Source organism: Papaver somniferum, chromosome 11 (genome assembly GCF_003573695.1).
Source record: "Papaver somniferum cultivar HN1 chromosome 11, ASM357369v1, whole genome shotgun sequence".
NCBI classification, from domain to species: domain Eukaryota; kingdom Viridiplantae; phylum Streptophyta; class Magnoliopsida; order Ranunculales; family Papaveraceae; genus Papaver; species Papaver somniferum.
The window spans coordinates 38,580,224-38,605,964 of NC_039368.1; the positions used below are offsets into that span (position 1 = coordinate 38,580,224).

Sequence of the window (25,741 nt, forward strand, 5' to 3'; positions counted from 1 at the left end):
CATAGTTTTCATAGAAAGTCCTTGAAGAGTGCGAAGCTTTCAAAAAGGAAATGAAATCCATTAAGGAAGCCAATCCCACTATGTCGGGTTCTATAAGATTAAGTTTTTTTAATAAGTTGTTTCATTAGAAATCGTTTTGAATAACACTATCTAACATAACGGATTTGATTTTACAGTGGACGAGGGCTCACCACCAATATGAGGCAGTTCATGAGAAAGAGTTTGACCAATGTGATAGTCATCGCATCTTGGAAAATACTACCTATGATTTTAACATATAGGAATAAGCGTTTATTTCAAATGTTATGATCTATCCTATCGATGTAATATAAAAGATGTATGCTTTTCCGATTCAATGAATGAAAAATATTTTGGTATATTGAGTTTTATGTTTGTTTAATTTCTTAAAAGAAAAAAATGAATAGTTTGATATTTTTTTTAAGGTATTATCGGCTAGGTTATAATCACAAATGACCTAGCCGTTTTGACCAGAAAATCTGAAAATTCAGATTTACGGTTTGGATAACGGACAATGACCAAACCGTAAACCGTATATCGTTTGGGTCCTTATAGTTTCTAGACCATACCAAGTCTTCCAGAAGCATATACGGTTTGGAATTTCCTTTCTCGACTGAGATTTAACAGGTTATGGCAGGATATTCTGGCCGTTGGTTGTGATTCCCATAATTACGGCTGGTTTGCCTAGCCATAATTATGGTTGGTTTTGTAAATTTTGTTGTCGTGTTCCATTAAAATTTATTCATCAATTCATAATGTTACCATTACATAATTAGACCGCGTTACATTCAATAGTTATACCCAAATCAAAAAAAACAAACATAAAGTATTACACATAAATAGTCAAGCTTTGTTGAAAATCTCAATAAACTCTTTCGTGACCCAATATCATTTCTCATGCTCGAATTCTTTGTGATGAATAGTTTTGTATCAGGAAAGAGCCAAGACTTCCTAGAAAAAACAAATCAACATGCAGTTAGTATATTATTTAAAACTTACTTGATGAAAAACTTTTGCGCATACTCACTCTTTCGAAAAGGGAATTTTCGGGACACTTCGCCTTCACCCGTTCCAATTGCATCAAACCTTTCCTTCATTTGGTTCATTGATCTTCCATTTTCATTACTATCTATGGCAACAAAGATCATAAAATATATGGTTCCATTGAGAATCATCACTTTCGCCCGCGTTAATGCCTTAATCTTCGTTATGCTTTCTCACCATGAGCGGCGCTCTTACGATTGCAATATCTTCTTCAGTAGTGTATCCCGCAGCCATTTTTCTTCTTTTTTTGTTGCAACAACTTTGAAAGTTTGAGAGTTTTTGCACAAACTCTTTGTTGGAGAAGGGTCATTTTATAGCAAAGAATGACCCAACGTCTAGTTAACGGCAAGGAAGCTTGGAAAGACCAAGCCGTTTTGATGTGTCGGCTGGGTTTCAACCCTTACCAAGCCATAATTCTGAACATTCCCAGCCGGTTTAAATACGAATGAGCCGCAAGTTTATCTGTGATACCTCTGTTCAGATTTATGGCCTAGTCAGGGTTAAAACCCAGCCGGCAAACACGATAGGGCTTGGTCTTTCCAACCTTCCTGGCCGTAAATCTGGGATTGCGATGAGTTATTGCATTGATTTTTTTTGAGGCCTTGAGTTATTGCATTGAGTTTTTTGAGGAACGGCTAATTTTTGAAAAAACTAGTCGTTGGGTCATTCTTTGCTACAAAATGGCCCTTTTCCAACAAATAATTTGTGCAAAAACTCTCTCTCTCTCTCTCTCTCAAACTTTAAATCTCTAATTGTTCCAACAAAAGAAAAAAAGTTACTCACTACAATGCCGAATAAGATGTTGCAATCGTTAGAGCATGGCTGACGGTAGTAAAGCATCACGAAGATGCAAACATTTACATAGATGAAGAATCCGATTCTTTTTGGAACCGTATGCACATTATTTTGTGTCATTAGACGAAAGTCATAATGGACGATCGATGAAACTCATTAAGAAAATATTCGAGAAGCTTTTTCCACAATTGAAAGCTTTCAAAGAGGAAATGAAAGTCTTAACGGAAAACAATCCCAATATGCCACGCGTTCAAAGAGTAAGTTTATCAATAATTCTTCCGTCAAGTATTGTTTTAAATAATACTAACTTAAAATTGATTCGCTTTTCAGTGGGAGATGGTCGAAGCCGATTATGAGGATGTCCATGGAAAGAAGTTTTACCTTCATGGTTGCTATCGTGTCTTGGAAGAAAGTACTTATGATGATTTCGAGCACTATTATTAAGATCCATAATGTAATGATCTTTTCTTTAAAGTTTATGCTATGAAATATGTATGTCTTTAAATGAAATGCTATGAAATATGTATATTTTCTTTTCACTCAGAATGTTACGGTTAGGAAGCAATACAAAAACCATTTGTGCGTCCAGTTAATGGCTGGAATGTGCATACCAGCCCAACCGTCAAAATAGTACACGGTTAGAAAAATTGCACGACCTAGCCGTTAAGGTAACAGACGGCTGGGAAACAAATGTTGCGTCTGGGATCCTAAAGTTACGGTGTGGAATTCCTAACTGAATCACAAATAAAAGTTCTAGTTTTATGCAGATACAGAAAAACTTATGGCTAGGAAAGTCTCAATCATAATAGGTACATCACGGCTGGGAGTTCTTTGAATCCCAACTGTGACTATCTTATCACGTCTAGGTTGACAAGAACTCCTAGCTGTAATCAACCCAGAAGTAGTTTTCCTAAACCCTAAATTCATCAATCTTACCTATCAAACCAATCTAAAGGTAAAATAAATGGTGGATTTTTCGATTCGTAATCAACTGGTTTTGGACAGATTCATTCATTGAATCTTAATCTTGTGATTCAACACCTTCATAAACATTAGAATAAGTAGATGGTGGGCTCAATCCAAATCATATTGATCTTGTCATCTTGAGAACCAACCTTAATAAACATTTTTGAAAATTGATGAAGATTTGATCAAAAAAATTGATTTATCATAAGCTTGTTGTTTGATTTTGAGAAGAATAAGAGAGAAAGATGCTGTTGAATTAAGTTTGTTTTGAATTTTGAATTAATTTTGATTTTAGGTAATAAGATTGATGAAAGGGCAAATCTGACTTTTAACATTGACTAGGTCTCCCCCTAGCCACTTTTAGGATACTAGTATCATATGAAACCCCCAATTCCCATAGAGATTGCGGCCCCAGTAACAGAATTCCAAAAAGAGATATTAATAAGACCTCCGTCTAAGGTAATCTTGACCCCTTGTATTGGAGATGCTCTTATAAATTTGCGCCACTTCTTAACGCCAGAGGTGAGGAAACAAGCATGGAACTAAACTCACGGCTGACCACGACAGTCCTGCATATTGACAGAACCGTATACCTGTGTCGACATCGAAAGAGTCTGGAGGAAATAGCAAGATCATACTGAGATAACCAGGCTGTGTCTTTGTGTCATTTTTTTCATCTGCAGTCTTCACGGTTATTGCTGGGATGTACGAAGATGATCTTATTGGGATTCCCAGAGTGTTGCATACCACCGGGAGTACCCATTTAGATAGATTCTTGATGCATAATTTAACAATTAGCATGATAGGAACGCCGACGGCCATCCTTCTCATGTAAAGCCCAAGGCTTAATTGTGGGGTGAAGAGGCGTGGAACATTTTCATGGTGAAATTGAAGGTAAGTTTGCTGGACTCCAATTACCTACAGAACATTCAAAAAACAAAATGCTTACGTCCTGAATAAGCCTTGTAGTTAACATAGTGATTCACAGATTTGAACAAGAAGTAATAAGATATATTCTGCTACTCACAATTCCTAATGCAGCGCCAGTGAAGGCTGCATGGTATTCAAAACTTGGAGTTGGAAACTCTGGAGTTGGATACGCGAATAACAGTAAGAGACTAAGGGTGACCCAGTAGGAAGTAACTGCAGTAAAGAAGCAAGAATGGAATGAACTAGTGAATAAACTGAAAAAAGATAGACCAGAAAATCCTTGAGACGTTCAGGTACACGTACCATTCTGTCCCGAGAGTATAAATTGATCAACATGATGATGAACCATCAGCCAAATTCTTAGGATTACTAGACCGATAACGAGTCCACCAATGACATCAATGGGGCTGTGCATACCAAGGTAAATTCTTCCTACCAAGAGAACAAAATTAAAATTCAATAGGGGAAAAAAAGAGACGAACGGGTAGTCGAAATATTTCTTTTACTGAACATGCAAGAAACTAAAGTGTGACTAGAAAAACTAACCAAAGCCCATAAGCCCCACAAATAAGCAAGCAATTGCAACCCCAATCAATATTAAGGAATCATCTCCGCAATCGATGTAGTCCAAAACATACTGAAGCAAGCATCTGCAACATCCTCAGATCACCCGAACAAAACAAGGCATGCTTATTAGGATTTCTCATGCATTAGTCTCATATATGTATAGAAAGAAAAACGGAGACGTAATGTCGTGGAAGGAATACCCTGATAAGCACACTGTGCTAAGAGTGTGGGAAGAAGGAAATCCATATTCCAGTGCACTTTCTTTCTCATCTTTTGTAGCCGTTACCTTCCTAATAGGTGGACAACTTGGTCTTGGAGCTGATACCAAATCCTACTAACATATAGAAAAAGAAATGAAACTTAAAATGGACTAAGAGATTTAATTTAAGTAAGTTCTTGAAGAGATATGTATGTACCTTAATTACGTTACCTATATAATTACATAGAGCCATCAGTAACGTCAGCTGTCTACCCAATTTGCCATGTCCACTCTACAACACCATCTCACAAGAATCTATAAACAAGCTATACAAAAATCAATCAATCGATCAAAATTATCCAAGACAATAACGTACCCAGAACAGAAGAGGAAGACAAGCAGTGTAAAACGGTACAGAAACAACCCAAGATAGAGTAGAGAATAGAGCATCCAAGAAACCATGTTGAGCACCCTGCACAATGGATCATCACTCTAAAAAAACTTAAAGTTTTGAAAAAATCAAAGTACAATGAGAAGAATTTGTTATGGGTTATAACTTATAAGATTACCTGAATCCGAAGAATGAAGGGAGTTTCATTGATGACTTGTCGAGTGACCCATGGTTGGGTTATGCATCGAATCTTCTGAGTTAAATTTAAGAATGAGGACATCAAAATCCAAAACAGAATACCAAATACAGAAATCACTTGCCACCCATGTACGCTCTCCATTCTTTATGATATTCTTCTTCTTCGGGAAACTTGACTTGAAAGTCGAGTTTGAACTTAACTTGACATTAATAAACATGAGTTTTTCAAGCAAAGAGAAAGTCAAGCTAAAACTGTTAGTTGAAGTAGATATCAAAATCATGCGAAACTGTTAGTTGAAGTTTTGAATTACAGAGTCACGTGGGGATGACTTTTACTCTGCAAAAAAATCCTTACCTCAAAAAGTTTCAGTAGTTGTCCAGCATATCTTCATCTCCTATGCTAGGCTGAATCTGAGTGTTGATGTTTCTCCATGAAAAAGTGAAGTAGTATCTAAATAATTATCTACAACTTCTCTAACTTCAAATTCCTCCGGTTTCCACTCTTCCAGTAACTTATCTACAACTTCTCCTACTTCTTAACAATGGTACAGTGGTGCAGGATAAGCGTGAGAAGCAGTGAAGGATAAGTATTTTTAAGTCTTCATTTCCCTCTTTACCATTTTATTACTCTGTCAGCACACACGTGTCTTGTGTAGGTGCGCTTGTAATACATGGTTAGTTTAGTCGGTTAAGCTAAACTATAAATGAAGTGTCATCTGCTTCATTTTCTTGTAATGAAGATTATCCTCTCTTAATGAAATGTTCTGTCATTTCATCCATTGATACACTGTTGCTATGGTATCAGATAGGTTAGGTTTCTTTTACCTCTTTAATCGTTCATGAAATTTGTCATCTCTACTTTGATCTCAATTGTCTATATATTGTATGTGTCTACTATGATCTCAATTGTCTATATTGTTAGGACCTATTTTGTACTCATTTTGCTTTGTCTTGACATGAAAAATAGGATCAGAATCCAAAGACATGGCACTGGTATTATCACACAGTATATCAATTTTTAATTCAGCTAATAAGATGACATCCAGAGCAACGGAATCTCTTCTGCATCCAGTTATGATTGTTACTTCATTTGCTATTCCTGAATGTACGCCATGGGATTTGCGAGATCCCTTTCACTTCAGGGTAGGAGCATTGTTCCACATACTTATTTCATAATGGAGATTTGGCTAGTCATTTGTGGAGTTGAAAGTCCCATGTGGATTTTTGGCAAACATGTTCAAGAAAGCCTGATATCTCTAAACTTACCCAAGTGTAACTCAGAGATGCCGTGTCAAAAAAAAAAAAAAAAAAAAAACTCAGAGATGCCTAATGAGAACTAAGAAATCAGAATGCACACAATAATAAACAATTCTCATTCATCTGTGACACCTTAAAAAATCTAGATGAGTGACTCATTCTCATATTGTGCATCTATGCAAGGAGGATTGAACCAGCTCAAAACTAGATCAAAACATTAAAATCAGAACAAGTATTATAATTTGTTCTTGAAGGGGTACATAAACGCATCCCCTGGTAAAAAGAAGAAAAAAGAACCAAGTATGATATACATATTAACTACCTACAGAGAGAAGAAAGGAATTTAACAATAAATACACGATGAATTAGATCTGACCTCTTAGACCCACTCAATGTTGGTTGGTCATGTTATAAACTTGTCACCACTTCTTAACACCCAAGGTGAGGAAATAAAGATGGAACTAAATCGACGACTGACCACGCCAATCCTGCATATTGAAGGAACCTTATACCTGTGTCAACATCATATGAGTCTTGAGGAAATAGCAAGACCTTATTGAGATAACCAGGCTGTCTCTTTGTGTCATTTTTTTTATCTGCAGTCTTCACAGTTATTGCTGGGATGTAAGAAGATGATCTTATTGGGATTCCCAGAGTGTTGCATACTACCGGGAGTACCCATTTAGATAAATTCTTGCTACATAATTTAACAACTAGTATTGTAGGAATGCCGATGGCCATCCTTCTCATGTAAAGCCCAAGGGTTAATTGTGGGGTGAAGAGGCGTGGAACATTTTCATGGTGAAATTGAAGGTAAGTTTGCTGGACTCCACTTACCTACAGAACATACAAACACCAAATATCATCAGTGATAACTAAATGCTTACATCCTGAATAAAACTGCAAACATGGGGTACTTTTTAACCGCATATGTTATCAACTGTCTATTTTCAATGTGCCTTAGTATGTCAGTACAGTTCTACAAAAGATATGGACTAAGTTTTAATTATTGTTCATTATTCTGGTCAGCAAAAGCAGGGATCACTCGCAGATGAGATGGAATAAAAGTCGGAACTTAAACTTGGAATAATAACTTGGTGGGGTCCTTTTTCAGAATGGTTGTACTTTCTAAACTTTAGAGATAGAGCGAATAAAGTACCTACCCATTCAAAAAAATTCAAGTTTCAAACCATAAAAATAAACTCACTAGTTGATGTTCTACTACTTCTCAGATGCAGGTTAGGTTTACAATTGCAGTGTCCAACTCAGAATTTGGTTTGGTAGCTTGGAGTGGAGTGGATTGTATGAACAATATACCCATACTACGCTTTAAATATGTAAAGATTGCCCCAAGAGCAATTTGGAACGGAGTTGATACATATATTAATATAATTAGTTGGAAACATTAACACTTGATTAAGCACTGGGATGCGTTCTGTCTACTCAGTTTTCACACTAATGTCTTTGCTTTTCCCTTATTCCTGCTTCAACTTGCTTTCATATTTTAACTCCTTCCTGTAGAATCTTTAGTTACATGTCTATGAACTTAAAGCAACACTATTCCCCTAACTCAAAGAAAATAGTTCGGACAAAGAAGCTAAGAGACGTGCAATCTCAAAGCACAAGTAACATACTGATGTTACTAGTACGACCTAAGGGTGCCCAAAGACATCCTGATATCGGAAAAGAATGTTTTCTTCTAATTGTATAACAACAAACAGATGACAATAATGAAGAAACAGTGCAGTTAGCATATGCTCTATACAGAAATCTTCAGAGGACTATCAAATATCCAAAAGAAAACAGTAATTGATAGATTAATTATAAATATCAGGAAGTAATAAGATACTCTGCTACTCACAATTCCCAATGCAACACCATTAAAGGCTGTATGGTATTCAAAGCTTGGAGTTGGAAACTCTGGAGTTGGATACGCGAATAACAGTAAGAGACTAAGGGTGGCCCAGTAGGAAGTGACTGCAGTAAAGAAGCAAGAACTGGATGAACTAGTGAGTAAACTGAAAATGATAACCAGAAAATCCTTGAGACATTCCTCGTACACATACCATTATGTCCCGAGACTATAAATTGATCAACATGATGATGAACCATCAGCCAAATTCTTAGGATTACTAGACCGATAATGAGTCCACCGATGACATCAACGGGGCTGTGCATACCAAGGTAAATCCTTCCTGCCAAGAGAACAAAATTAAAATCCAATAGGGAAAACTAACCGAAAAACTAGTTTTAGTAGACGAAATATTATAACTAGTTTTAGTGAGATTTCTTTTCTGATCATATATGAAATCAAAGTTTGAATAGAAAAACTAACCGAAGCCAATAAGCCCCACAAATAAGCAAGCAATTGCAACTCCAATCAATATTAAGAAACCATCTGTGTAATTGATGTAGTCCAAAACATAGTGAACCAAGTATCTGCGACATCCTCAAATCACCCAAACAAAACAAAGCAGGCTTATTAGGATTCCTTAAACATTACCCTCTACTATAACTGTGATATACCGCAAATGTGTGCAGAAATAAAAACGGAGACGTAATGTCGTGGAAGGAATACCCTGATAAGCAGACTGTGTTAAGAGTGTGGGAAGAAGAAAATCCATATTCCAATGCATTTTCTTTCTCATCTTCTGTAGCCGTTACTCTCCTAATAGGTGGACAACTTGGTCTTGGAGCTGATACCAAATCCTATTAACATAGAAAAAGAAATAAAAACTTAAAAAGGACTAAGAGATTTAATTTAAGTAAGTATTTTACAAACTTGAAGAAATATGTACCTTGATTACGTTACCTATATAATCACATATAGCCATCAATAAGGTCATCTGTCTACCCAATTTACCATGTCCACTCTACAACATACACAATATAAAATCCATAACTACACCACACAAGAATTTCTGCAAATCAAACAAAATCATCAACCAAATTAAGAAAAGCGGTTGAAAGAAGATAACATACCCAGAAAAGAAGAGGAAGAAAAGCAGTGTAAAACGGCACAGAAACAACACAAGACAGAGTAGAGAATAAAGCATCCAAGAAACCATGTTGGGCACCCTGCAGATAATTTTAAAGAGGATGGATTATCACTCAACAAAAATTTTAAAAAATCTTGAAATTTTTTTTGGAAAAACCGAAGTAAAATTTGAAGAATTTGTTAAGCCATTTGGTTTACCTGGATCTGAAGAATGAATGGAGTTTCATTGATGACTTGTTGAGTAACCCATGGTTGGGTTATGGATCGAATCTTCTGAGTCAATTTTAAGAATGAAGAAATCAAAATCCAAAACAGAATTCCAAATACAGAAATCACTTGCCACCCATGTATGCCCTCCATTCTTTATGATATTCTTCTCCTTCAGGGAAATTGAGAATTTAATGTGTTTTACTCATAAAAGGGGGCAAATCTATGCATACTTTCTGGAAAAAGTAAAGTTTGAATTTAACTTGACATTAATGAACATGAATTTTTCTAAGATTAAGTCGCGGTTGGCTCCTCAACTCGGGTGGGACTTGAATTGAGTTAATCAGATGAAACGGAGTCCAAGCCGATCACGTGACGGACTGCGACGTTACAATTGAGGCGGGTTCAATGAGACTTGACAAAATCCCAAATTAAGCCGCCACTGGATGGACAAATGTTGTTCTCGAGTGCAATAATACCACGACAAAGGATTGGTTTGGTTTGGTTCGGTTCGATTTCCTCACCAACCCTAAATTTATCGACCTCGGTAAAATTATCCTCAATAACGTCTTGAGAAATTTCCACAGACCTATCAGTTAATTGCAGTGTTATCTAGGTAGGTTTCATTTCACCAAGTCCTATATGTAGGTACACATAGTACGGAAGTAAGTTCACACTGGCTCCTAAGTCAAATAAAGCTTTCTCTACCCGGAAGTTACCTATAATGTAAGATATAGTGGGGAACTTGGGTCTTTATATTTATGAGTCATGGTGTTCTGGATAATCGAACTTACATGACTAGCTAAAAAGGCTTTCTTATGAACGTGAAGCTTTCGTTTTCGCGTACACATATCCTTAAAGAACTGGGCATAAGCAGGAAGCTCCCTAATTGCATCTAATAAAGGAAGGTTTATGGTAACTTTCTTAGAAACCTCCAATATGTCATTAAAGTTGGATTCTTTCTTTGTTGGTACTGGTATTACATCCTTAAAGTTGAAGGTTTATGGATCCACTTAGAGAATCTAGTAAACAAAAAGCATGATGGCTCCACTTAGATTTTTTCTAGACAGCTTTTATTCTTCCGAAAAGCAACTAGGTACACTTTTAGCAAACCTCTTAGAATGATCTGAATTAAAGTAAGTCAAAGAGAAGCAGGATAAGCTCTCGGGAGCTTGAATAACCCTACCTCTATGACAACGTTTCCTCGGATTACGGGCGGCGCGATTCAACTTACATTAATCATCCTGAACATTGAGTTAGTCTAACAAAGTACCCAATACAGTCCTTTTGAACTGCTTTCCTACAAGCTCGTTACCTTGTTAGTCTCGTTTTAGTCAATATTTTAAGCTTAGGTTCGCGTCGGGAAAGTTTTCCTAAGGCGGGAAAGAAGGGAACGATGATGAAATTCGAACTCTTGTATTATATGACCGAGTGTTATTAATCACCACTTATGCTTGTAAGTTCAATAGGCATACTTGCTAACATGAACTATCATTGTGAACAGCTCCAGAACCCCTGACCATAATGCATATTCTTCTGTGTAATTTCAAGGCAGGCAACTAACATGCTTACATGAATTCTTGATAAGAATTTCATCTAAACTGAGAAAGTGTTTGTTTGAATAACAAGCGACCCTAGCTTAAATTCAAAGATACCTGGAGCCTTGAAAATCCATACATGGAAAGACTCTTGCAAAAAGATTTCTTAATCTCTGGAAACTCTTATGGCCTAGTTGCTAAGCTAAAGTCGTCCTATATAACCCAAGTTCTTCATATAACTATATTTTAGGTTACGACCTTGAAGAATTAACTTAGGGATTCGTGAAGACCGATCAGACTATATTTTATCTGATAATTCGTTTAAAGGAGAGGGTATCAAGTACACTAATTTTTTTGTTCGGAAACTTGTATGCATAAAATCGAATACAATTATAAGTAGATCTAATTAAAGATCCTTGACAATGTGTATATAGAGTTTATATCACTTTCTCTTCACAATCATAAAGTCAAGACAATAAAGTCCTGATTGTATAGAAAAGTACTTGAGCGATCTCAAAAATTAATATCCAAAATCAATCTAGTCGTATCCAAATAAAGAAGATCATAATTCTTCCAAATATGAAACTTGTTATCTATCTTTCAAGATACGAATTCTACAAGAACGAGTCTCGTAATAGATCACAATTAATATGGACTTATCTACTAAGATGATTACGTACTAATTTATTTAATCCCATTATAAAAATAAAAAAACATAATGCGGAACACTAGAAGTTTTGTTAACGAGTAAAACTGCACCTGCAGAAAAACCCCGGGTTCGCATCCAAATTTGAACACCGAACTATATTAAGACGTTATAGACACCAACCTACTATTATCATACTTCGTACTGGAATGTAGTTGAGATAGAATTCACCCTCCAAGCTATTCAGTTGCAGTCATGCTCCTCATGTCTCTTGAACCTCGTAAGGCTCTGCGTAATTGTTCTCTTAGCTGACCTTTTTTACACCCTAAGAGTCGCTTCAACCTAAGTAAAGAATTTTGATACCAATTTACTTCTAACATATAAGAACTATCTGACTTCCCTTTATATCGAATAGATCAAGGCTCGGAAATCTGTTTGCAATAGGCAAAGTTAGCAAACCTCACAAATCCGGAATACTTACACTCAGTTAGATGAGACTCCTGGATTATTAACCACCTCTCAAGAACAATCTTAAACCTATAAATACATAAGGGTTTTAGATATTTATCTTGAGAAATCACAAAGCCATAGACGAAGAGAACTTTGTGATTTTTATCTATCTCGTTCCTGAAGGAGATTGACGAAAACCTCGACAAACAGAAAGAACAAGATCAGGATACACGAACTATCAAGATAAATATAGTAGAACCTGGCTTCACGAATCTGTAAGTAAAGTCATTAAGTCGTTAACCTAATTATGTTTCTCAGAGGAAACCTAGGTTAATAGAGGACAACTCTAGTAAACAACTAGGACAAAAAAGAGTCAAGATTGGAATTCCCAGTTGTTTAACTGTCTTCGTTTATAGATTTTCAAGACTATGGTTGCATAGAATTCAAGCTAAGATAACTTGAGAATCAAGCAAACATTTTCTCTTTTTAGATGAAACTCTTGTTAGGAGTTTATGCAAGAATGTGAGAAGTTCGTCTTGAAATTACATTGAAGAATATATACTATGGTCCAGAGTACCGGAACCGTGCAAAATGATATCTCATGGAAAGTATGCCTTAAAAATTAATAAGCAAAAAAGACTTAAAACTTGAATCATGATGCATGTACACAAGATGTTTTAGTGACCAAAGATGTATTAGAGGTATTCATGAGAGTTGTAGCAATGCTAAACATATTCGTGAAAATAGTTCATGAGCATCTGCTTAATTGTACCAGGTAGGTATGTGAAAGGGTATGTGTACCTATGAACCAGTTCGTGAATTCAGATAGCCACTGTACGCGCACTGGGTATGTGTTCCCTTAGGTTATTCACGGACTCATCCCAGTACGTGTTCATCCCCCCCATTCACAATTTCATAACTCCATGGTAGGCGTACTAGGTACGCATACCTACCTACGCTATGCAACCTCACATACTTGGGGTACGGGTGTTGGGTATGCGTACCAACCCTGTGTCCAGATTTAAGTAGTTCTAAAAACTCTCTTTTGATGTTTCGGAACGTTCCTAATTACCATAGATATAAATATCATTGCTCAGGAAATTTCCTAATGATCCATTTGACAAAAAAATAGTTATTGAACAATAAATTGTTTCGAACTAAGATTGATAAGGATTTATGAATATTCATTGCTTGAATCATATTTCGAGATGTTTAAAAAGACAAGCTTGACTCGAAACTACTTCTTTACAGTATTAAATCTACTAGAAATCATACAATATAGTCTCATATAAACATAATGGTAATACTTGTGAGTAAATATAATGGTTTAGTCTTCACATACCTCTTCGTTGATGAAGTTCTCTAAATATCTTCGTTTGATCGTTAGTCTCAATCTTCGGGGGTTATCCAGTGATGTCTGATACTCAGCTACCATACTCTAATCCTAGTCTGAGACTTGACTTTCATAATATAGAAATCAAGTTATAGTTATGTGCATATAACATTGACAACAAGCTTGAGATAGCAAAACTTGCGAGTTTGACCTAGCAGTGTTCCAACAGTTTGTGTATCCGGATCTTGTTCTTATTGATCTTTGAGGTTTTAAGTAATATCATAACAGGAACGACATGGATGGAAATCATAAAGTTCTTTTCATCTCAGACTTTTTGATTCCTCGAGATATCTAAATTTTTTTTAGAACATTCTTGAGAGGTGGTCAATAATCCAGGATTCTCAGCTAATTGAGTTTTTTTTTTGTTAGAAAAGGAAGATATATTAATATAGGGAAAGGTTACAACTGATTTAAGATGAATGGATGATAATTGTCCAACCAAACACCTGTTACATTGTATCTTCTACTGTGTTTAGATGTTTTATCAGCCCAACCATTAAAATTCCTATTAACGTACTCAATTTTAACAAAGCTTAAATCTCTAAGAATAAAAAGACAATCTTCTAAAATAGAATTGTTGGACCAGCTAATCTGATTCCCACTTTTATTGAGAAAAGTAATGGCATTCTTTGCATCACTCCTTAAGCAGATTCTTTGATAACCTCCTGCTTTAGCCCACTTAACAGCTTCTAGTAAGGCCATGCATTCCGCTTCCTCTGGATTTAGTGATTGTCCTGCAACTGTTTTACATCCTTTGAACTCCCCTGTTTGATTAAAGACAACAATACCGACACCAGAAGTATTAGTATCTTTATCATAACAAGCATCACAGTAAACTAATAGACAGCCATGTGGAAGGTCTTCATTCGAGGGAGCCACATGAGTTTCAACAACAGTAGGGCAATGATTCTGACTAGAAGAAGTAAGAATTTCATTCGTGTCACTAATCAATCTAGAAGCCAATATGACAGTGCATTGAGTATTAAGGGGTTTTTGTTGGAAAGTATGGAAACATCTGTCTCTCCAAATGCACCATGCAGTAGTTAAAACCGAGCAGCCATGAGTATTATCAGAGGAAAGATGTTTATTGATCCAATCATAGATGTTAATAGTAGTAGCAGAATCTTGATGAACCAAATTTCCAAAAGACGAAGAATTCCAAACAGATACAGAATAAGTACAATGCAAAATAAGATGCTCAACAGTTTCAGTAGAATTGGTGTCACACATGCTACAAATGTTGGTTTGATTAGGCTTGAACCGAGTCACTCTATCCTTAGTAGGCAGAATACCTTCAATGCATTTCCATAAAAACAATTAGATTTTAGGTAATAGAGAAGCTTCCAAAGATTTTTATATATCATATTAGATTGAGCATTAGGATCGGCAGGAGACAACTCACCAGCCAAAAGCTTATAAGCTGATTTAACAGAAAAGTTGCCATTTTTAGTGAATGGACAAACTAACCTATCTCGACCAGATACGGGAATTCTAATGTTCATAATTTTCTGACTATTTTCTTGAGTAAAGAAAGCTTGCACCAGTTCTGAATTCCAGGTGTTTAAATGTTTGTCAATCAAACTATCAACACGCAGATTAAGATTAGGGTAAGAAATGCATAAGGGACTAGACATATTTGGAACCCAATTATCTATGAAAGCATGAATATTTTCACCATTTCTAACTTCCCAAATAGCATGATGCTTAATTATACTAAGGCCATGACAAATGCTTTTCCAAATCCACGAAGATTCCTTAATATCTGAGTGATGCAGAGGGTGACAATTCTTAAAATATTTGCATTTCAAAATTCTAAACCACAGTTCATCTTCTGAATGAATAAGAGACCAAGCTGTTTTAGTCAGGAGGGTAACATTAGTGAACTTTAAATTCCTAAATCCTAATCCCCCTTTCATTTTATGTGTACACACTTTTTCCCATTTCCTAGGATAAAAACCACCGTTTGAATTCTTTCCCCACCAGAAATCACGCTGTGATTGCTCCATCTTGTGGATAAGGTCATCTGGGAGGAGGAAGGAATTCATATGGTAGATGGGAGAAGAATTCAAAATATTATTTACCATGATTGACCTGCCAGATTGATTAAGGTTCTTGCCTTTCCACTTAGCCACTCCATTCGCGAAATGATCAGTGAGAAAGGAGAAAGACTCATTCTTTGATCTTTTCAGAAAGAGTGGGATGCCCAAGTGTTTATCATTCAGATCAACTTTCTTAACATTAAGTGATCTTATGAGAGAGACACTATGATCTGGATGAACATTCTTGCTAAAGAAGCATCCAGATTTTTGAAAATTTATCACTTGGCCAGAGATGAGACTAAAATCCTTAATGAGAGACATTAAATTGTTAGCCTCATCATGAGTAGCTTTAGTGAATAAGAGACAATCGTCGGAAAATAGGAGATGGGAGATACTAGGAGCCTCTTTACTGATTGAACCCATGAATGAGATGACATTCTCCAACATGCAATAAATATCTCGAGAAAGACTCCATACATACAATGAACAAGTAGGGGGATAACGGGTCTCCCTGACGGAGACCTCTACTAGGTTTGTATGCAGTACAAGGGGATCCATTAAGAAGAACTGAGATACTCGTGGTACTAATACATTGATAAATAATGTTACACCAAGAGTCAGAAAATCCAAAGCGTTTGAGAACATCAATAAGGAAGGACCATTCTACACAGTCAAACGCTTTAGACATATCTAACTTAAGACCCATAATACCACATTTGTCTTTTTTCCTCTTCCTTTTCATAGAATGAATTACTTCTTGGGCAATAATCATATTATTCTGGATATTCCTATTCGGAACATACGCAGATTGGAATGGTGATATAATTTTTCCCGATAGTGGTTTCATCCTGTTAATAATGATTTTAGAGATTATTTTATAGCTAGTATTGCATAATGAGATTGGCCTAAAGTCAGCAGGAGTCACAGGATTGTTGACTTTAGGAATTAGAGATAGAAATGTATGGTTCATTTCTTTAAGCAAATGTTTAGAGTGGAAAAAACTTTGGACAATTTTGAAGATATCGTTTTCCACTAATTTCATGTGTTGTTTATAGAAGCCTGGTGGAAATCCATCAGGCCCCGGGGCAGACCATGAAGCCATTTGTTTAATTGTGTCTCTAACTTCTTGTAAAGTAATGGGACTCAATAATTTGTCATTGTCCACATTAGATATACAAGGATCTGTGCAATTCAGAAAATCTCTATTACGAAAAGGATTGGACGTAGTCCAATAGAACTAAAGTGATTAACCAATAGATCTTCAAGTTGATTCCTATCCTTAGACCATTGGCCATTTTTCAATTTAAGGGAACTGATATGGTTGAAATGCCTTCTTCTATTAACATAAGTATGGTAGAAGTTGGGATTTCTATCATGCCCTTTTATGAACTCGACTCTAGACTTTTGAGCATAAAATTCTTCTTGGATTTTTTGTCAATGCTCCAACTGTATCTCAACTTGCTTAATAGCCTCAATATTCTGAGTAGTATTAGCTTCACTATTCAGAACTTGTAGTTGAGTTCCAAGAGATTTGACTTTATGATCAATATTACCAAAGTGCGAAATATTCCAATTTTTCAGTTCAATTTTCACATTTCTAAGTCTATTGGCAAATTGAAAGGCATGAGTTCCTCTAATAGGTATAGAAAAAGCATTCTTGATTACTGAATGTGAGGAAGGGTCACTGAACCAGCACTTATAATATCTATAGGGCCTTTTACCTTGATTAGAAGAGTGTTCGTAGCCAAGATAATTGGTAAGTGGTCTGAACCTATAGAGTCAATATGAAAAACTTTTGAGTTGGCATAATGACTCAGCCACAGACCATTTACTAGAGCCCTATCTAATCTAGCTCTTATATTATCATCGCCGGATTGTTTGTTAGACCAAGTGAAGGGAGAATCCACAAAGCCTAAGTCAGATAAATCAGCATTATCAATAATTTGTTGAATGATTGGTAAATCCTCAGTAGTCGGTCTTGTGAAAGTAAACCTCTCATGGGAAAACATGGTAATATTGAGATCACCTATTAATACCCATGGGAGATTTGCTTGTTCACCTATTTTGCTGATGTAATCCCATTGTTGTAACTTCTCATCATGGTATATAGAACCATAGAGAAACGTTACTAGGAATTCTTGTTTACTAGGGTCATAAGAAATTATAGCATTTATCATTTTATCTGAATTATATACAATTTTAAGGTTGAAACCACTCTTCCACTTTAAAGATATGCCACCAGAGAGACCAACAAATGGAAATATCCAATTGTTAGGATAGTTGAATCTTCTCAGATATTGGCTCATTTCAGTGGAGTCATTTTTGGTTTCACATAAAAAAATCACATTAGGGTTTTGACTCTTAATAAGATTATCTAAAGCAGTTCTTGAAATAGGGTTGCCGAAGCCCTGACAATTCCACGACAAAATTCTTATGATGAGAGTAATAACAGAATGACTAGAACTGCAAGTAGATGTGGCCAGACAAACACTATTTGTGCAGAAGGCCCAAGAGTGATAAAACCACTGCAATGTTAAACACAGATAAAAACCACAGAGAGGACAAACTAACTTATATGCTAGGACTATGTAAGCAGTCAACCCAACAGGAAATAGATCAACAAAGTTGTCAAAACACACAAAGTACGCAACAACAGCAACCAAACTGCATTCAGCAATGCAGCCTAAACGATCAAATCAGAGAAGACAATAAGGTCAATAAAGCGCAGGTTAAAAAAGTAACCAAACGGATTATTATTTCCAATTAACAAATCACCCAAGATTATTGATCTAATCGGGGTATCAACCAACAATAACGTGTAAACAATAATCACATAATAGCAATTGAGCAATTGATTACTGAAAGTTGAAGAAATTAAGACAAGTAAATTGGGGTCTGGAAATTTGGGGGAGAAATTAAGTTTTGAAATATTCAAGAAATTAGGGCAATAGCAGATGAGGGACAAATTAAAAGAGTAACAATTGATGAAATTAGGGTTAAGGGAAATATGGCGTAAGAGATTAGGGATTATAAATACCTCGTTATTAGCTTTCACGTTATTAATCAGTGTAATTTCTTCATCAACAGCTGTGTCCTCATCAATTTCCTCCATTTCCACACCTTCCATTAGATCAATCAGGTTGCCAGTAGAAATCACATGTTGCTTGCAGATGATCATATCAGGAGAAGAGTTTGGATTGGGTTGTAAAGTGCGAGTGGTTGAATTATTGAGAAGAAGAGGAACAGGTTGATTTGGGATGACAACAGTTGGGGAAGAGACATCACCGCCAGAACGAGAGCGTTTGTTCTGTGATTCTGTCTTTCTTCAAAATTATCGATACCATCTGATGCCTTATCTTTTGGAGAGGGAATTATTATATTGACACCCACATAAGAGTTCGGGGCACTCATATTATTGCCACCACCATTATTTCCTTCAGATCCATCCAATTCAGCCTCAAGATCTTCATTTTCTCGAACCCATATTTCATATTCTTCAGCTGACATCGAATCAAGTTGTAGCTGATGCGCAATTTGCTCACACTGATCATCTGAATGTTCAATAAAAAGCATTGATCACACAAGTGGTAGGGTTGCCTCTCCCAATGGTACTTAACCCACGCTTCCCCTCCAGACGCGGTTCTTAGCCAAGCTCCTCTTTTAAGTGGTGTTGTCAACTCCATCCTAATCTTAGCTTTGACCATTCTGCCGATTCTCAGATGAGCATTAGGGGGATCTATCTCAACCTTTTTTCCTAAATCTTGGATGATCTCATCCACTAGTGACACATTTAAGTGTTTCAATTGTAGATTCCTCAGCTTTACTGTCCAAATTTGATGAATGAATTTATGGTCAGCCAATGGGATTCTAAGAGCAACTGCAATGGACGAGTAAACCCAAATTTTCAGTCGAGTGGGCTGGCGTAGTGGGATGGACCATCGATCAAAATTTGATCAAAGAGTAAAATCCAGATCAAATTTGGTCTGCGATCAAGACCAAATCCAAATATAGTCGGGCGTTGATATAATCTCCGCTACACATCGGGCGTTGATATAATCTCCGCCATTCATCGGGCGTTGATATAATATCCGCTACACAAGGGGCGTTGATATAATGTACGCCTGAAACGGGGCGTTGATATAATGTACGCCCGATGGGGCGTTGGTAAAGACAACGCCCGAAATGGCGCGTTGATATAATGTACGCCCCACTTTCACAAATTCTAAGGACTTACATGGGGCGGGCTTTATACCTCCGCCCCATTATTTTCCTTTTTTTTTTTTTTTTTTTTGTTTCTGAAGCGTTTGATATAATCTCCGCCCCACTCGCGCGTTATCTTTACCAACGTCCCACTCGGGCGTTATCTTTACCAACGCCTGATCCCAGGCGTAATGTTTATCAACGCGCGACCAAATATACTCTTTTCCCACTACGCTACATGACAGACTAAACCCAAATTTGGTCTTTCTTTTTAGTCTTTGGTCTTTGGTTATACTCGCACCACTGTGGACGCTCTAAGATTGTATTTTTTCACTGCCAGCAAGTATCCCTTCACCGTCCACGGAGATTTCTTGATTATTTCTTCTTGTTCATTAGAAGTGCTGAACTTGAAAACAAAAAGATTAGGACCCCATGACCTTTGTTTCCTTATTTTTATATTTCTTCCAGATCGCATTGATCTCTTCTTTAACTTCTCTAACCTCCAAAACCTCTGGGTAAGAGATTTTTCCTAGCACACTGTTTGACCAATTTTCAGCCGCAGTATTGATAACTTGAGAAGATCCCAAGGTTCTTCTTTGAACCTTAGCAGCACTAATATTGGTATTTTGCATTTGCGAAGTGATACTAGAGACTTGGTTTTGAGGATTAGTAGCCATTTCAAAGCACCGAAAATAAGACAAGTATGAAGGAAAGTGACTGAAAATGATTTCAAGTTTAGGATGTTTGTGATGTGAAGAGTACGGGGAGAAGAGGTTATTTATAATAGGATTAACCCTAGTGAAGATACTGAAATTAGTTTGTTACTGCGAGTTATCAGGGTTGTAGGGAAACTTTTTGCGGCTAAAATGATGCCGATTACTGTAACGGCTGTGACTGTATGACTGCATGGACAGATGGGGGTAATTTATTTGCAGGAAATCATCAAGCTTTAGAGAAAACTTCTTGCAGCTAAAATGGCGCCAATTACTGTAACGGTTGTGGCTGCATGACTGTATGGGCAGAGGAGGATTACTGTGACGGCTAGGACTGTTCGACTTCATTGGCAGAGGAGGATTACTGTAACGGCTAGGACTGTTTGACTTCATCGTCCTGCAGGGATTTTCCAGAATTTGCATTCTTGGGAACGGGACAGGATGATGATGGATGAGCATGGGAGATAATGAGAAAGTTTCAGGATGATTATATTCAACTGGGTAAGAAGCAGCAACCTTTAACAACCTTGTTAGACCCATCTTGGAGGTGATGGAGAACACAACTGCCTTAGTATGCATAACTGCTAGAGGGTGCACCACTGCTGACATTGATGCTGGCACAATTATTTGATGAAGAGCCACCATTGGTATAAACACCACTGTTATACTTACAACTGACTAATAAACATGATAGCTGCGACGAAGAAGTTAGTAATCCATGGGAAAAATACGATGGCAATAGTTTAAATGATTTAAAGAATTTAAAAGAGGAAGAAATTAGAGTGGGGATATGGAATCAAACCATATGATATCGAAACTGACAAAAAAGGCAGATTATTCCATCTTTAGCTTCTTGCAAGTGAAAAATAGCTTGAATAGCAAATGGAAGAAAAAAAAAATTCGCCTCCTATTAAAACATCATTCGTACAATTTGCAAGCTATCCTAGGAAACAAAAGGCAGCAAAACAACATATGCCTCCAAGAGTTGTTGTTGCAGTAAGAAGCTTAAACCCGTTCTTAATTGAGGTATTCATGCGATCAAGGAATCTATTTCAGCTAATTGAGTTTAAGTGTTCCGATTTTGTGCAGTTTGCTAGACTTTGTATATTGAAAACAGATTTCCAAGCCTAGCTTGAAAAATCAAAAGGGAAATCAAATAGACTTGTCTGTTAAAGGCAGATAGGTATCAAAAGTCTTCACTGAGTCTGAAGCAACTCTTAGGCTGTAAAGGACGTCAGCTAGGGAACCAAGTTCCTAAAATCTTGCAAGGTTCAAGCGACGTAAGGAACACAGCTGCAGCTGAATTACTTGAGGATTAATTTAGTCTTAACTACATTCCGGTCTGAAGTCGGATAGTAGGCTAGTTTCTGTAGCGGTTTAATACAATATGGTGTTCTAAGCTGGACGAGGTCCCAGGGATATATGCAGGTGCAGTTTTATCGTTAACAAAACTTCTGGTGTCTTATGTTATATCCTTTTTTTCATTAAACTTCTTGTATATTGTTTATCTTTATAATATCATAAGTAGTATGTAATCAATCTAGATATAGTTTCCTTATTGTTTAAGATCAAACTAATATTTGTTGTTATTAAATTCATATTTTGAAAGATAGATTACAAGTGTTTTTTTTATTATTTTGATACAGCAAACGGGGTTAAGGAAACCCCAACCAAACAAAGAAAACAAAAAAACAACAAACTAAACAAAAACTAAACAAAAAACTAAACATTAATGCCTAACAAACACTCTTCCCTCTTTATCAGCAGCCAAGATTTCTCAAAAGTCTAAAGTGAAATCCTCTTCTCTAATCTTCATGAAAGTTGAATTAGGATGAATCTCAGCTAGATAATCGGCTTCTCTATTGCTTTCCTATATCAATGAGTTATCTTCACAGATCTAAACTTCCTTAGAACATACTGAATTCTTCTTCATATTTGAATAGTATGCTAGGGAGGCTTGGGATCCTGATTTTGCAAAAGCAAACATGTGCACATAGAATCACTTCATAGATGAATATAAAGAGCATTGATCTCAAGGGAAATCTTCAACCCCAATTCCACACCCTGCATTTTATGAGTAATAACAGAGATAGGTTGGCACCCACATTTAGCAGCAATTAAATGATCACCCAAAGATTCTCTAACAATGGCACCAAAACCAGCTTCATCCTCACACATGGAATCATTTATGTTAATCATTACATCATAGCCAGTTGGATCTAACCAAGAGCAAAACACTGGTTGGAGAAGAGTAAACTCACAAGATATCCTCAATCTTTCTATAAACTGTCTATTAGCAGCAGTATCATCAGCTATCAAGGAATGGGCACTCAGCTTCAGCCAAACCTTCTGCACAATAAGAAAATTGACTGTCTACAAAGAATTATAATGAGAATCAAATAGTCTAGAAATCCTCTTTCTCCTATTGTTATAAACAAAACTATTTAGTAACAGTTTCTTAATCACAACAGCTGTGGAATCACCCTTGAAATGAAGAACACACCATTGAATCTCCTCCAACCAAGTACTGTGCACGTCTCTGGCATATCTCATCTTAAGTAATAAACCTTTCCATATCTAAGAAGTAAAATCACAACCATGGAATAAATGTGCTTCTTTCTCTTCAGCAGCACCACAAAACAGACAACTAGAGGAGGAAATAACCTTCCAACAAAGCAGTTTATCCCTAGTTTTTAATTTATCATGCAGAGCAACCCGCATAATGAAAGAGTGTCTTGGAATGTGCAACTTAAACCAAACAAGAGACTGGGTACTTGAGGAAGATAAAGTTTTATAAGTATCTTTAACAGAAAAATCACCAGATTTACTAGCAGTCCAACCCATTTTATCATGCTCCAAAAAGTTATACTCAATGCTGGATAAGGAATAGAAAACAAAAGCAACGGCCTCATCATCAGTGGGAGGAAGAAGCCACTCATCAAACCCTAAAAATTCAGAAATAGTACTTTCCTTGTTGGGAAAATACTCCAAGATGATATCTGGATCAACCTAATCATTAATAATACCCCTAGGATGCCAGTTATCAAATAAAAAACAGGTGCCATTACCATCTCCAAGAACATGGAAAATCATCCTTCTAGCCAAACCTCTCAGATCTAACATCCTCCTCCACCGCCAAGAAGCATCCTGGGGAATAAGTAAGGTCCAAAAATATCTGCCTTTGATGAGATTTTGCTTGACCCAATCAGTCCAGATAGAATCCTTACCAGAAACAAGATCTCCGATGTGTCTTAGAGTAGCTGAAATGTTAGTGGTTTCCACATCCTTAACACCCAAACCACCTTCCATATAAGGTAAGCAAATAGTTTTCTAGATAATAGGACAATGTTTTTTACTCAACTCATAACCATCCCAAAGAAACCTCTTAAAGATCCTATTGGTTTCCTTTATCACTATCTTAGGGATAATGAAGCAAGAAAGCTAGAAAAAGACTATACCAGATAACACATGTTTAATTAATTTAAACCTACCAACATGTCAGAGATTTAGACTTCCAAGATTTAACTATGGATAAAATCTTAGCAATTAGAGGTTGGCAATCATAGTAAGAAAGTCTAGAGGAAAGTAAACAATACACCAAAAAATCCGATTTGGGACGGATATAAGCGTTGCAATGAATTTCACCAACGCACATATCCGTTGGAAATATGGCGTAGCAAATTTGTGTGCAACGCGAAAATCCGTTGGGCAAATTAATATGTGCAATGCATAAAAACATTGGTCAACAAGTTTACTAACGTTATCTGAGCAACGGATTCTTTAATTTGTGCAACTGATACAATAAATTAGGCAACGTATTACTCTAATTTGAGCAACACTTATATACGTTGCAAACCCATTTACAGGTGAAAAAAAAATAAAATCCGATGATAACTCCGACAATAATTCCGGTAGATTTCTGCACCTTCATATACCATTGCAAATCAAAAAAAGACCCAATTTGATAAGATAATCACTAATCCTTACAACAACATAAACTAAGTTTGAAAAATACAATGAAATTCGATTCCGGAACATAAGAAATATTGTTATGAAGCTATTGTTTGCGGTTGTTATTCCAAAATATGCTCACAGTACTAGCTTAGTCCTAGCTTTAAGGATTAGAGCAACAAGAAAATAGTGGGACTGTGTATGTTGGCACACTACAGGACGTTCCCAAGTTTCAACTAGCTTCTAAGAGGTACCTCGATTCTTTTGCTGCAGCTGGGCACAATGACATGATGTAATCGACCAATCCATCCATAAATTACCAGCTTCATAGCATCTTTTCTGCAGAAAGAAAAATCAAAATGTTAATTACAAATCATAAGAAAACAAATATGAACCTATTACAAAGAAAATGAGTATAGAATCGATAATGTTCATTCCACCAACAAACACTTAGCAGTACGGTCACAGGGCCATCAAATCAAACCATACAAGCACATATATCATGTCACACAAAATATCATCGTATTTCCATAGAGTGATGCCACTTCAGATGCAGATTTACGGCGTGTGGTACTCTGGAAAATAGAACAAAGTTTGTTGTGAGGAAAATTACCTTATCTTGGGTAGAAGCACCTGAAGTTACACCTATAGTGACAAGACCCTCCTTTGGCCGATTTTCTTTGTCAACCAACTTACCATGCTGCTGCAACATCAAGAGACAACATATTAACTTGAAGATCTAATTCACAAAATATAACTCATATCATATTCATCAAGAGTAATTTAACTGATTACCAAAAGATGAAAATCAAAGAGAACGAGGAAGTATATATGTTGTTGGCATAGTACAATGCTTATATGTTGTACATGAGCGTTTTATTCAAATTTTAGAGAGTAGTTCATACATATAGATTGTGGAAGGAACTAGTGAGTAAAAGTAGTAAAGAACTGACAAACCCATAAGTGTTCAAGTACGATGATTTAACAGAACTGAACTAACAAAAAATCACATAAACACAAGTAGAGCATAAAAAATATCACCTGTTTAAGTAGCAGATCCCACCACGAGGACAACTCTCAGCATACCGTAACCCAACATTTCCACCAAAATACACAAGGTATTGAGCACTTCTGGAATACTCGTCAGCAAGTGATTGACCTTCAGCTGAGGCCACTACTGAAAAAGAAAAAGAAAAAAAAACTCGTAAGTATCATGGTATTGATGAAAACGGGGGGTGGGT

The 25,741-nt window shown here is 36.4% G+C and overlaps 2 protein-coding genes and 2 long non-coding RNA genes across 4 annotated transcripts; all 4 read right to left on the minus strand.

The window, feature by feature from the left end:
* Positions 1 to 3,058: 3,058 nt before the first annotated feature.
* Positions 3,059 to 5,896, minus strand: LOC113322214 (lipid phosphate phosphatase delta-like). The gene is made up of 8 exons (XM_026570259.1): positions 5,089 to 5,896; positions 4,896 to 4,991; positions 4,737 to 4,811; positions 4,521 to 4,651; positions 4,300 to 4,403; positions 4,057 to 4,185; positions 3,851 to 3,966; positions 3,059 to 3,741 (listed from the first exon to the last, which is right to left on the minus strand). The coding sequence occupies exons 1-8, from the start codon at positions 5,248 to 5,250 to the stop codon at positions 3,334 to 3,336; spliced, it is 1,221 nt and encodes a 406-aa protein (XP_026426044.1). The 5' UTR covers positions 5,251 to 5,896; the 3' UTR covers positions 3,059 to 3,333.
* A 633-nt stretch (positions 5,897 to 6,529) lies between these two features.
* Positions 6,530 to 9,890, minus strand: LOC113322213 (lipid phosphate phosphatase delta-like). The gene is made up of 8 exons (XM_026570258.1): positions 9,562 to 9,890; positions 9,348 to 9,443; positions 9,164 to 9,238; positions 8,944 to 9,074; positions 8,701 to 8,804; positions 8,432 to 8,560; positions 8,227 to 8,342; positions 6,530 to 7,202 (listed from the first exon to the last, which is right to left on the minus strand). The coding sequence occupies exons 1-8, from the start codon at positions 9,721 to 9,723 to the stop codon at positions 6,795 to 6,797; spliced, it is 1,221 nt and encodes a 406-aa protein (XP_026426043.1). The 5' UTR covers positions 9,724 to 9,890; the 3' UTR covers positions 6,530 to 6,794.
* A 4,061-nt stretch (positions 9,891 to 13,951) lies between these two features.
* LOC113320241 lies at positions 13,952 to 18,967 on the minus strand. Its single transcript, XR_003345989.1, has 2 exons — positions 18,674 to 18,967; positions 13,952 to 14,361 (listed from the first exon to the last, which is right to left on the minus strand). It is a non-coding gene; the product is annotated as an uncharacterized LOC113320241 (long non-coding RNA).
* Positions 18,968 to 24,762: 5,795 nt separating this feature from the next.
* Positions 24,763 to 25,689, minus strand: LOC113321661. The gene is made up of 3 exons (XR_003346820.1): positions 25,542 to 25,689; positions 25,114 to 25,203; positions 24,763 to 24,839 (listed from the first exon to the last, which is right to left on the minus strand). It is a non-coding gene; the product is annotated as an uncharacterized LOC113321661 (long non-coding RNA).
* Between the last annotated feature and the right edge of the window lie 52 nt (positions 25,690 to 25,741).